The sequence below is a fragment of the Trachurus trachurus genome (assembly GCF_905171665.1).
Source record: "Trachurus trachurus genome assembly, chromosome: 6".
NCBI lineage: Eukaryota > Metazoa > Chordata > Actinopteri > Carangiformes > Carangidae > Trachurus > Trachurus trachurus.
The window spans coordinates 9,208,184-9,222,069 of record NC_139897.1 but is presented as its reverse complement, the minus strand read 5'-3'; the positions used below and the strand labels follow the sequence as shown (position 1 = coordinate 9,222,069).

The 13,886-nt window shown below is 39.5% G+C and overlaps 2 protein-coding genes across 6 annotated transcripts in view; both read right to left on the bottom strand.

Annotated features, from left to right (window-relative positions):
* Positions 1–812: 812 nt before the first annotated feature.
* On the bottom strand, positions 813–3,176 carry mansc4 (MANSC domain containing 4; the record flags this gene model as incomplete). Its single annotated transcript, XM_083973258.1, has 3 exons — positions 813–1,693; positions 2,699–2,833; positions 2,957–3,176. 3 exons carry the CDS (start codon positions 3,174–3,176, stop codon positions 813–815), a joined length of 1,236 nt encoding a protein of 411 aa, XP_083829384.1.
* A 4,648-nt stretch (positions 3,177–7,824) lies between these two features.
* The window catches only part of tead4 (TEA domain transcription factor 4), a 29,018-nt gene continuing 22,956 nt past the window's right edge, over positions 7,825–13,886 (bottom strand). For all 5 annotated transcript variants that reach the window (XM_083972854.1, XM_083972855.1, XM_083972856.1 and 2 more), the window contains 3 exons: positions 13,634–13,774; positions 9,796–9,948; positions 7,825–8,191 (listed from right to left, as the gene is read on the bottom strand). In XM_083972854.1, coding sequence (XP_083828980.1) covers positions 8,078–8,191; positions 9,796–9,948; positions 13,634–13,774 — 408 coding nt within the window. In that variant the 3' untranslated portion in view covers positions 7,825–8,077. The remainder of the gene's footprint in view (positions 8,192–9,795; positions 9,949–13,633; positions 13,775–13,886) is intronic.

Here is a 13,886-nt window from a genome sequence, read left to right as displayed (position 1 = left end):
AGCGGGACCACAGTGAAAGGATGCTTTCAGCTGCAGGCGATTGAAAACCACCTCGCCCTTCCTCACCCCTCTTTTAAGAGTTTTGGTCTGTGGTCCGTTCACTTCTAGGTCAGGAGAAACCCAATGCACCGAGATGTCCTCAAATGTGGAAGGGTTAAACACTGAGGGCCACAAAGCAAAAACGTGTTCCTCCTTTAGCCTCATAAAGGACAACACATTGTTGACAAGCTGAACAACACTTGAATTGTAGCTGCTTTTTTTTTTTTTTTTTTGCTTGCTTAGGAGCGCCCAAGTCCCACTTAAGAGACCAGTTGCAGACAACTGGCAAATGTCCTCAAGGTTTGGCATCAACATCAGTTTAAACTCATTGAAGCACATCAAAATATAGGTCAGCCAAACGTACATCGTATCGTCTTTCTCGAGGCAAATTGCTGTGGTCAAACACATTTGGCTGTGTTCGGTTCCTCTGTCAAAAGTTATTAAGTCACAAGTGAAACCAAAATCATGGTAACAATGTTTTGATAATCTCATCTAAGCCATAAAATATGTCTGCCTGCTCAGTTTAAATATACAGTATTTCTGCCTCAATGCATCAGTTGACAATAACATACATTTCCTACCCTATATGTTTAAAGTAAAGCTATGTAAAGCATATCTTTGTTATTTAATTATCCAGTGAGCAATAAGCCTGTTTCAGAAAAATAAAACTTTTTTTTTTTTTTTACTTGTATCAAATGTCTTTTCATGGAGTATTCATTCATTAAAAACAAAGAAGTGTCAGTCCTGTGTTTGTTTTTCTTGGCCTCTCTCTTTCAGGAGCTCTCTCTGACCAGCACATACTTTATCAGTCGCATGGAGCCTCTCTTTCCTCTCCACGATGTTCGGTAGCGTCCCATCCTCTTCCTCTGACCCCTCCAGCTCACCACCAGCAGGATGGAGCAACAGCAGCTCAGCAGCACTGTGATACAGATGGCCACAGCCACCAGCAGGGTGTGAGCGGCTACGTGCCACCCGGGTCCCAACCCCCCTAAAGTGTCCTCTCCGCCGGCTCCCTGACCTCCCTCCCCGCCCGCCGTGTGGTTCCTCCCCAGGCTGCCCTTGGTGTCATTGGGGTATTGCTTGGTCGACTGAGAGAAGGTGGCCGCGTGCTGCTGGGTAGACCCGGATGTGGAGGGCTGTGCAGTTGTGGCGGATGAGAGAGGAGTCGTCTCAGGATTGTGACGGCCGAGGGTGGAGGCTGTGGCTGCGGCTGTGGCTGCTGAGGGAGCTGTAGTAAAGCTGGGTGCAGGAGAAATGGTGGGGGTGTTGGTTGTCGCTGTTGTTTGTGCATGGTTCTCCGGGGCAGTCAGAGGAGCAGATGAGGTGGGAGACAATGTGGCTGTAGTGGTGGAAACTGTTGTGGAATCTGTTGTGGAAGCTGTTGTAGGCTGACTGGTGCTCTGCAGTGTAGTGGTAGCAGCTGCTGTGGTGGAGGTGGTGGTGGTGGTGGTGGTGAGCACGCTGCCTGTCGTCGTAGGGGGTTTTTCTGTTGGTGTGGACGTGGGTGGCAGGGCCGCAGGCGGAGGTGGATGTATGAACTGGCGTTTGTCTGAGGGCAGTGGCTCTGAGGCGTTGACCCGACTGTAGTGGTGGGGTAACACACGCACGTTGGAGGTGAAGTACTTTCCAAACACCAGCAGGTCAGGATCCACACCTGAGACATGAAGAGTTATATACGCTTTTTAAAATTATTATTATTATTATTATGAATAATCAATGCGTATTAGCTGACTTGAAATTGATAAACAAAAACAACTTTTTATATTATGACTATAGTTGTTAGTAGTAGGAATAAAAGTAGATGTTTTTATAGCAGGTTTTACTTTGGCTCAAAAAGTTCTACCAATAAGTTAATATTGATGAAAAATGTATGAACTTCAAGTATGAAGGACTAAACTAACCGCTATGGGACAGGGCCTTCTCCACTGAACTCTGGAGTTCCCTCCCCCTCTACATCTGATTCTCCCCTCCGACTGTTGATTCCTTTAAATGTCACCTTAAAACTCACTTCTTCTCCCTAGCTTTTAACTGTACCTGATTTTAACAGTGCCTGGCCTGATTCCCGTCTTACAATTCATAATTTCATCATAATTTCTTTTTCTATTACGTTTATTTTCTTTTGTTGCTGTGAATTGAGATTGCTGATCAATCTCTGCATTTTGTTGAATGTGCTAATGTATATAAAGCTGGGTTGATTTGAGAAGTATCAGAAGTAAAAGTATTTTCCATCTTGAAATGTTGAGGTTGTTAATAGGTGTGTGTGTCAGTAACATGTAATTGTTGTCAGCAGTTGCCAGTTAGAGCACTGCTGGATAGTAACAGATAAAATGTAATGTAATGTAAAATGTGAACCTGCAAAGCCAACTATACAAACTACATAAGCACTTCATTCACTGATTAACTGTACCAGTAACTCCCCACTACCCCTACTGTAGATCTAGAAGTAGTAATGATTAATATGCATCTTACAGTCCAAATTACTTAAAGAATAGCTGTAGGCCCTGGTTTCAGTTTTCATACAAACAGGACACTGTATGCTAATAAAAACACATAGATAGGCCATGTATAAACAGACTACATAGGTTCAAATTAGAATAAACTCATGTAACAGATGTTCTCAGCATGTTATTATAGTCTGGAGTACAGGTTGCCTCCTTACCCTTAGTGATATTGTACAGAACAACGTTGCCTCTGTGGCTGAGGATACAGCTCTCCAGTGTTGGACAGTGCAGGTGGAAGCAGTTCACGTTTTCTTGAGTGCTGTCATAGTGAAATATCGCCAGATTGCAGGAAACTGTAGGAGGAGAGGTGGAGGTAGAGTGTGCTGTTACAAATGGACTAAAAGTAAAGGAATGTCAATAATACACAGCTCAGCGCATGTGTGCGTCGACTCCTCTGGTTCGGACGCATTACTCACAGTTTCTGGTCAGGCAGCAGGTGCGGCTGCATTTCAGCGCCGTCTCCTCCTGGTAATGCCTGAGCAGCTGCGCTCCTCTCCTCTGAGACTCCTCGATGTCGATGAAAATTCCCGGGAAACGTCGGATCCAGCAGTTTTTGTAGTAAGAGGTCGGAGAGCACCTCGACTCAGTGCGGCACACCACACTCAAGACCGTCAGCAAACCCCATGTGACGTTCATGGCGCATAATGTAAATCAGACCAGGTTAAATTACGAAGCATCGACATGTCTGAGGGGATGATGACTTGGAGTTGACAGGCGTGGAGTGGAGTGCAGCTGGTGGTCAGGTGTTACTGGTACCAGACCAGACCCTCTCCAGGTGAGTCAGAGCGACGCACCTGGAGGAGGTGGAGACCCAGCCGTGCGTCAGGAGTCCAGACTGAGCGCTTTGTTATAGGAACATGGCCAGGGCCCATCTACGATCTCTAAACCACATCAGTTCTTCCTCCTGACACGACTACATCACAGCATGCAGATCGGGAATATTCACTACAGCTTTAAGGCGAGACACTACAGGCAAAAACACTGTTTTTTCATGCACTGATCAATTTTGAGATTTGGGGCTATTTTTCTTCCTTAACATGTAGCCTATATTCTTTCAGAAAAATCTAAAGAAATGGTAGAAAATCCACATTAAGGTTTTAAATTTTACTTCATTTTGTCTCTTTCGTAAGTAGGCTAGATTTTTCCTGAATTCACCAAAAGTTAACATAGCGGTGTCCTTGTCTGACCCATGCCATGTCAGATATCATGTAAAGCTCTCTCAGTCCCGAACAATTAGGCTCTATAAATGGTTGTTTCCTCCGTATCTGCAACCAATCGTAAAAGTACGATTTACATTAACAATATGGAATTAATATGGAATTTTACAGTACAAGTAAAGGCCGTTTTCTCAAAATGATCTTTCCTCAGACTCTGAGCCCGAATCTTCACTTCAGCAGCACTTACAGACACCAAACCTTCCAGTTTTATTACTGTCTATATTCTGAAGGTTTTTACAGAGTGGATTGTTGATATTCCTAGCCAATCATTCAAAGCCTTTTTTAGGGCTGGTGAAAGTATTTTCTCATTTACAGAGTGATAAAAGAGATATCCAAAATCCCCTCTGTAAAAACCTCTGACTCTAATATGTCAACAAAATAAAACAAGAATTTTGAAAGGGGCTTTATCCATTGTTCAGATTTCTGTTCTGGAAATGTAGGCAAATTAGCACATAGGCTATTTCATTAGATATTGCCCCATTTACATATTTAAACATACAATTTGACAAAACTTTTAATACAAAAAATATTTGTCTAAATGTAAGTGATAAACTTGGGAAGTTTCATGGTGATACCTGTTATTTAAAATGTTTACCCTATTCACCTGTAGTGTCCCAATTTATTATAAAAGACAGTAGTCCAGATTGGACACAACAGACAGCACATATCAAATATAAATATGATAATAATAGGCTAATTTATAATATAAATAATGTATATAAATATGTAAATGTCTTCCAAGTTAAGGATGTTAAAAAGAAACCTAATTGTTCATTGAATGTAAAATCCCATCTAGGGGTTCTGTGACTGTAAATGTGTAGCACAGTGTCAATTATTTAGGCCTGTTGTAGCTAATCCCTCCCTGTTGCTGGGGTTTCAACGCATCTCCACAGTGCAGGTATTACCTCACCACATCACACTGTAAAGTAAAACTTACTCTAGTTTCATAGGAACCAGGCTAAAAATACCAGTAGGGCCTAACCTCTGTTAGGAATAAGCTGTGTGTTCTCAGTGAGGTCAGGCATTTGAGAGTGGATTGACATAATTGTAGCAATCTGCCTCAATTCTTTCAAATGGGATTATCAGAATAAGCCTTTCACTCCTTGGTTTGGGATTTGCTGCAGCTGTCTCTCACTCTGTGTGAGCTGCTCTCTCATTCACAGTGCCATGCTCTCAGTTTACACCTGGGAGTCTGCAGCACCTTTCTGGGACAAAGAGGCTAAGGAGTGAATAGGCTACAACCCACAAGGAAACAATTCTGTGTAATTCAGTTTTATGAGAGTGGGATTGGATTTAGTTGACAGCAGAGACATCTGGTCTTAGATTCCACAACCTCTTAACTACTTTTACATTTAATTTATCACCAAAAATAAAATAAAAATAAAAATAATTACACAATTTGCCAAATAGTTTTTACTGGAAGTATAAAGTAGCTCTATTAGACACATATCCAGCAGACTCACATGTGGATATAGGGTTTTATAATGTCTGATCTATCTGCTCTCAATTTATGCATTGATTTGGAACAGTGACAGGATGATTACCATGGCAACCAGACCAGAAAACACAGTGAAGTTTTCAGTCATTTTGTTCAACGGAACGTCTCTGGTTCAACTCAGCCTGAAGATTTCACCAAGGTGAACTGTGGGTGAGAAAACTGTAATGAAGCCCCAACACCACCAGATGGCAACAGACACATCCAGCAGAGGCTGCGCTAAACCTTTTCGTTGACTGACGGGGTCATAAAAATTCCGTCATAGCCTAATTTTACCCGTCACTTTAATTTTTTAAAACTTATAATAATGGCATATTCAATAGCACTCAATTTTCATTCATTTTTAATTCAAACAAGCTGACAAAGGAGCACGTTTTCACCTTACAGTCTATGGTTTTCACATCGAAGAAATTACAGTCCTCTCTCTCTCCTCTCTCTTTCTCTCTCTCTCTCACTCACACACACACACACACACACACACACACACACACACACACACACACACACACACACACACACACACACACACACACACACACACACACACACACACACACACACACACACACACACAGCGCAAAGATATTCAATATGGATTTATAAACCGTCTTTGCACAGTGTGCCTCTCATCTCTCTTTTACTCACGCACGCAGCCATTACCCACTGAAACAACTGGCTAGGAGACCACACAGCCAGATGCAGCATACATTCAGACAGGACAAAACCCCACTCAGCTTTAAGTGTTATAAACAATGCCACGGGGGGGCAAAATGCATTAAAAGAAGGCTTAGCGTTACCTTTAGAAGAGTAACTTATGCGGCGAATGGCCACTCGAAGAACAGCGTCTTTCCACTGGGTTGTAGCCTACATTTTCGGGTCAAGTCTCTCTCAAAGGCCAGCTGAAGCACCTGGACCTTACTTTTATACCCGTTGAATCATTATCGATCGTCATATTTGCACTGACACGACTCCCAGTCAACATTTAATCCACTTATAATGTTTGGAGTTTGAATCGTGCGGGGAAGCTGTCTGTCTTCTTCTCTGTTGTTGGTGTTTATGTGTGGCAGCGCCACAGCGCCACACACGCTCCACACAGGCCTGGAGGAGGTACTACAGCCTTTTCTACTGAAAGCGCACGAGCCAGTATAGTGACGAAGTTTATTCAGTGGTGTACTGGTGTTTCGTGTCTTTAAGATCTGTTTGTCATCATTAACCTGAAGGGTCACCTCAGCCTGTGAGACTTGCACTAGGCAGTTTTAACCATGATGTGGACTAATAAATAACTGAATCAGAACAAATAATCAATAGAGGAAAAACAGGACCTCCTACCCCTTGTATTTGCTTGAGGTCTTTTTGGAACTAGGCTAATTCTTTAGGTGCAAGCAACTTCTCTACTACCCCTGTGCACTGTGGGAAACACATAGTTCACCAATACCATAGCCTACTGTAAGAGTCAGTATTATTTTTGCTATTTACCTCTCGAGTTCATTAGTATGTAGGAAGGAGCTAACACAATCCAATATGTCCAGTTGCCCACCTGTAAAGCAACAGAAAAACATCTAAAGGTTTTACTCTGCATACTAGCTCTTTGATTTTCATGTGCCTTAACATTCATTTGCAATCCAACACCTTAGACACAGACTGTTTCATAAAATCACGTTCAAAAGTGCAGTTTATTTAATTTATGATTTTTAGCTGTGTTTATTCACTGATCTGTAACCTTGGTGATGTAACCTGAACAATGCCAATGCATTTGCCAATGCGTTTGAACGAATCAGGAAATGTGAAAGCATTGTTCTGATACTAACTATATGTGTATGGATAATATAAATAAAATATACTTATGTAGATATTGATAATAAACCCCGTAGACTGATCATTATATATATTTGTAGGTTTACAGTGTGTGGCCACAGTTTTCACATCATTCAAAACTCGGCAACAGAGTTATGTAAGAAACACTTTGTATTTTCATCTGACACTTCAGGGCAAGTTACAGTTACAGACAAATTCTGTAATCAGCTTACAGATTCAAATCTGGTTCAAGTTAGCAGTGTTATTATGTGCCTTTTGTTGTAGTCAGATACTCTTCAATCAAAAACAGTAAGACAATACAAGAAACATAAGACAACATCAAACAAAGTGAATACAATAGCTCTTTCTTTTAAATCAGTTTAGCCTCTTTTTTTTCATAACGCTGTTAAGAGGAGATGATGGATGTGGCACTGTACATAATTACTCAATTGCTCAAATAACACAAAAGATTGGCACCAAAAAACAGTGATATTTTATGGATGTGCAAAGGAGGGATTCTCAGTCTAATTTCAATTACGTTTCCCCGTTGTTATTCATATTTACGTCACTAGGTGGCGCGCTGAGGCAGCCAAACTCCTCTGTAGCAAACTTCTCCTGCACATGCAAAGTGTGTAAAAGAACCTAAATCAAAAACAAGCACTAATAAAATGAGATGAAAACACCACCAATGACAACTCTCTCATGCAGGTCTTGTTGGCTAGGTTTGGCTCCTTTGGTATAGAGACCACAGTGTATTATGGTCCTCATCTTCCTCTTCTTCTTCTTCTTCTTCGTCACGTCACTTTTCACACAAAGCCTGTGTCAGCTTCCACAGTCTCAAATCCAGCTCCTCCTCAGCAGTAGTAGCGTTCCTGGGCGTGCTGACAAAGCCAGTGTTTCTCTGGGCTCCTGACCGAGTTGTATGGTTTCAGCTCTAAGCTCACGGAGGAAGTAGTCCATTGTTTAGTGTTGTTGCTCACTGAGGTGCTACAGTGGGTCTATAGCAGGTAAGTTCCAACTGTGTGACTGTGTCAGTCTTTCACTAGCCTGTAGATATGGTGCTGTGCGCCATGCTCGCTAGTGGACACTTCAAAGACGTAGGCTACGCACAGCAGGGTCTCCAGTGTGTCCCTGTTAGTCACCACCTGTGGAGAAAACACAAAGACGAACCCAACTGTGGTTACCCATGTTTTTAAAGTGACACTACAAACACGTTTTTGACACATATTCATAGAAAACATAACCTCTGATATTAATGTAATATATTCACTCTCCCACTGAAACGTGCAATAGGGCCTTTGTAGAGTGTGAAAGCCTCAGTGTCACCAAAGTGTGTGAAATGTCCTCACAGAGCCACATTATTAGAATACAAAGCAAATTCTATCTACCACTACATGTGTGGTTTTGATAGAAACATGGCTTCAATACCAAAGCAGTAGTATGAAGTATGTTTATGCATGCCTTTATTGTATTCAAGTAAAAAAAAAAAAACATAAAATAGAAATAAAATAATAAAAAATAGAAAAATAGAAGTATGTTAATTCCAATAAAATCTAATAACAGCAGCATTTGCTTCCACATTTTTTGCCACAATAATGCTGTTACTTCTTTTAATGTCACTCCTTTGCTTCTAAGATCATTGTTCCTCTTTAACAGTCACACTTGACATACCAATATGAACATACTACACCAACAAATCTATTTATTGACACTATAGGAGATGATTAACATTGCTGTAGTAGATAGAAATGCAAACCCTCTAAAGTGCTACATAATAATAGAACACTAATAATAAATAATATATAATACACAATCTCTTATTATATATGCATGGTTAGTTTGTGTCTAAAATGCAGGCGTGTAGAAATAGAGCAAGCCTAAGACAAACGCACAACTTCATCGATTCATTATGCTCATTGCATTGCACTGAACACTAGGTACACTTGGGGCATATTGATCCATTGTTCTTGGCCACGCAGTGTGTGCGTGCATTCGTTGTTTGTCTGTGTGTGTGTGTGTGTGTGTGTGTGTGTGTGTGTGTGTGTGTGTGTGTGTGTGTGTGTGTGTGTGTGTGTGTGTGAACATCTGTGTGTGAGCTGTTTGTGGTTAATATGAACTAAATAAGCCCATTGAGGAACCTAATGACATGCTGCCATATAGTCGTCAGTGTGGGCTCAATATGGTCATTGTCCCTTGTCCAGTAGGAATGCAGCCGCCAATGGAAGGGACACCAATGTCTTTGAACCCTGGTATCGAGGACCACTTAGTTACTATGGTGACTCCATTCTCTCAGCTGTCTGAGGAGCACACCGACTCATTCAGAAAAGTCCAACCAGACACATGAAAAAATATGTTTTCACTCTGCAAGAACATTACAAAACATGACAAACATTGTGACAACATAACAAAATGCCACCAGCTACCATGGTTACACATAGAAAACAGCGCAACCACTTTGATTTTAGGACGAAGCAGTTTGGCCCTGTGTGCTTTATCGTCTCTTAATAGCACGAATGGAATGAAGTGAATGATGAAGGACAATTATCATGCATGAATCGGTTCAAATTCATTTCAAGGCAGGAGAAGCTGTTCCTACTTTACACCATTCTCTGCCACAGTTAAAACCAGGAGGGGCCCAACTCTTTATCCCAATATGTAACAGAAAAGCCCAACATCTTATATAAAATAAAATCCGCAGCCTCTACACACTCACACACAGTTCATATACAGTTCTGACCATTGTGTTTACCTGTAAGATAGTGAAGTTCTCCAGTACGCTGTTCATCATGTACTTCTCTGGCAGGTGTTTAAGCTTGTGGATGAAGTTGATCATGTATTCACATAATGGGGAACGATGGATCCGAAACATGTAGCGCCCATTCTCAAAACGTGCATACTCCGTCTGGAGAAACAGATGCAATATACTTAAAAGGCATACAGTCCAAAATATGAGAACATGCAATACGTGATGGGAGATTTTAAAACACTTTAAAGGATCAAATGTGAAATAATATGGAAAAAAAACAAGGATATATCTTCCATTGTAAGCCAATTGGATACAGCAGATATGGACATCTATGTGATAAGGTGCAATATGTGTAATATAATATACCTAATGCAGCATACGGCATGCCAGATATGACAATAAACATATTTCTCGTGACAACCATAATCGAATGATGAAGCCATTAAATATCATCATGTGGCCTATTGAGGCAGATGGCTCTACCTAGGGATGTGTGTGTATGGGTGGTTGACATATAAGCCGAAAAAAAGATTTTTTTTAAAACTTCAAATATTATCCCTGAAAATAATTTTTTTGTGTTGTCGTGACTCTTAACTTTACACATATATATGTGTTCTTGAAGATTTTGCATCAAAATTAGCATTTTTTCATCAATTTGCTGTATCAGTGCCTTAAATTGTCATACGGTGTGACATGAAAGCTATGTTATATAAAATGAAAATGGGGTACTTTTTTCTTTTCTAACTGACTGATTCATACATTTTAATCATGACTGATTTGATATTTAACATTTCCTTGTGAAAATGTATTATATTTTGGATTATTTTTCAAAATGATCATACAAAGGATGACATCGCTCCTCAATCTTTCAAGATATTTTAGAATAATTCTGTTAAACCTTGTAATAACTCTAACACAATGCTTGAGACTCTTGGTAGTTCTATTTTCCTTGTGGTCTATGGATATTTTCACAATTTATCACTAACAAAGCTGTTTTCTTGTCACAATTGTGAGCGTCACACCAAATGACATGAGTGTCACACCACATGACAAACTGCACCAAAAATGCAAAAAAGTGTATTTTATGTATTTGACATTCAAACAAAAACAATTGAGGTCATATCTTGTAATAAAAAACTGATTTTGGGCACAGGTTACACGGGAATTCCAATTGCTGAACTAAAGTCTTAGAACAATAACATCATCCACAAAACCATGGTCCAATATAGACACATTACATTACATTGTGTACTCAGCATGAATTAGCAGTTAAAATCTACTTATGAGTTAATGTGAATATTTTATGATGAAATGTTAACATTTCTACATTAGGACAAAAAATTATCAACACAGTTTTGAAAAAAACATCAAACATTTAACATTATTTCCCAGTCGGGGGTGCTCAGTGGTCAAGTCGTTAGACAATATGTCCCATGTTGGCATACGACTGAAGCCCTGATTGCCACTTCGACTCCTGACAGAGACGATCCTTTCCACATGTCATTTCACCAGTCTACTTAAATTTATTTTTAAATAGGATCTGTTAATATGCACAGCATGGCAAATGGTAAAATATGGTTACATGAAATATAAAATTGGAATGTGAAATATTATTTGTATAGATAAAAAAATCTAACATCAAACTTCTTAAATTTGTGTGTTTTGTATATTTATTTATATTAATATTAATGCAAAATAAAGTGAATGTCATATGGTGTGACAGATATGTCATATGGTGTGACTTAGAAAAACCGTCACACCGTTATGACAAAGTGTCACACCACATGACATTCTGCTCAGTTAAGTTAATATATTAGCCAACTAAAAACAGCTAGCCTATAGTTATCATGTTATTCACCACATGGCAGCAATACTTTTTAAGCATTAATAAGTAATATTTGTGAAAAATAATTATTTTTAATGCAAATAATGTCACACCATAAGACACAAAACATTGACCACTATTGATGATGTCAGATATATTGCTTTTTAAATAAAAATCTAAAAGGCAGAACTCACCTCTTGACCTGGCATACCACTCCAGAGATGTTACTGTAACTTCCTGGTTGAGTGTGGTCCTCTTTATCATTAAGATGTCCAAATTATTGCCCATTCAAAATATACAAAATAGTGTCACACCGTATGACGCCCATTTTGCGGACAAAATGTATTTGGTCAAAACTTGTTTGGACATTATGCACAGACATCAAATCTTTCTGTGGGCTTTAAAAACACCTCATTATTTTATATGCATTGTACAACTATCAAATATTTATAATTTATTTGGAAATATGCTCTTATTATTAAGGTCACACATATGCCGGACAGTCACACCGTATGACATTTTTGATGTTTGGATCAAAATTCTGAGTAGAAATCTTAATACACCACCAACAACGTTGGTATTATTGTACTATATCTTGTCAGAGGAACAACATTTACATATATATTCTTAAAAAATATAATTTTGTATCATTATGTGACACCCGGACAGTCAGAATTGTGTTATTCGTCAACCACCCGTATGTGTTTATATTGTACAATCCATCAGCGGTGGGTGGGGGCAGGGCCACTATTGTGTCTAGTTAACGGGAAGCGCGGCAGTTAGTCATGCAGGGGAGATTTGAGAATCACGTCAGTTTCCTGACCACAGATCAGCCGTTAAGTGACTGGAATCCATCTGCACAAGTAGCACTTACTCACTCCTCTGGATGATAAGTGTGGGTTTTGACGTGGTCATGAACCCGAAATGTCGAAATAGCACTAATCTGTCCAGAAATCAGTGATGCAACTTCTTGATTTATATACTGTAACAGCCACAACACTGGGTTTTCAATAATAATAATAATCATCACAATAATGATGAATGATAATATAAAGAAGAAGGAATAAAATTCTAATTTTGAAGGAAATTTCCTACATTTATGGGGGTATAACTGCTCAATTGATGATTAAATAAAATAATAATAATAATGAACATATACATATAGCTACTAACAAGTTATTAATTTCTATATCAATAATACAATGCTCAAATTTGGCATCTTTTCAGAAGAAAACTATAATTATGTGCTGTCACTGGTACATAAAAAACATTAATCATAATTTTCACAAAAAATAATGTAACAAAGACAGTAGACATAGTACATTTTTACCCTTGAGCAGAATCTATCATGAAAGTAATGTGATGCTTGTGGATGTTTCGTCTGTTTAAAGTACAGTTGTTTGAAAATGAAAAGCTGTAAAATGACTAATTTAATTTCTGTTCTGTTCTGTTAAATTTCCTCATATGATTTGGACCCATCAGAGCCAAGGAAACCTTTATCAGCCTATACAACCTTAACTAGAAATCCAGTTCTCCCTTTTACTTTACAAGTTCAACCAATCACATGGTTAGAGCCTGAACGGCAGACCTTAGAGGCAAAGTAGTGATCTCACAAAGACAAGATGACCTTGATGCGTATATCTGTATTTTTTTTAACTTCTTTCATCTGTACTATGAGGGCTTCATAGTTGGTGAACCCTATAAAACAGAAAAGTGTGGGGAACATAATTGGAATTTTGAAAAGTGAAAGGGACACGTGACCCCCTCTTGTCGCCAGAAAAAATTGATGCCCTTGAAAGCAGCTGCTAAAAATTTACTGCACATTGTCATGTAATGTTTGTGCTGTATGGCTGCAAACACACATTCCTTTCTCTCTGAAAAGTACAAATACACAACCCTCTAAGAAATATAGTAATATTTCATAATAAATGCAGGGTACTGAAAGTGCCTGACTACTGAAATACCTCTGTTCAAGTTAACCTTTAATGAAATGCCAATTGATGGCACTTGTCTTACCTCCACTTTCTCCACCACCTGCTTGCCAAAGGAGCAGACTTTGGTGGATGAGGTGATAATCATGTTCTCGGAGCTCTCGTACTGGCTGGAGACACCATAGAAGAAGCTGCTGTCATCCTGCAGGTTCACACTGAGATCCGCCTGGAGAGAAGACACAGAGAACGTGTCACGTGTCGATCCAACCCAAAAGGAACCCCCCCCCCCCCCTCTAACTGAAGACATGTGCCACCCTCTGCACTGGGCATCCAAAATC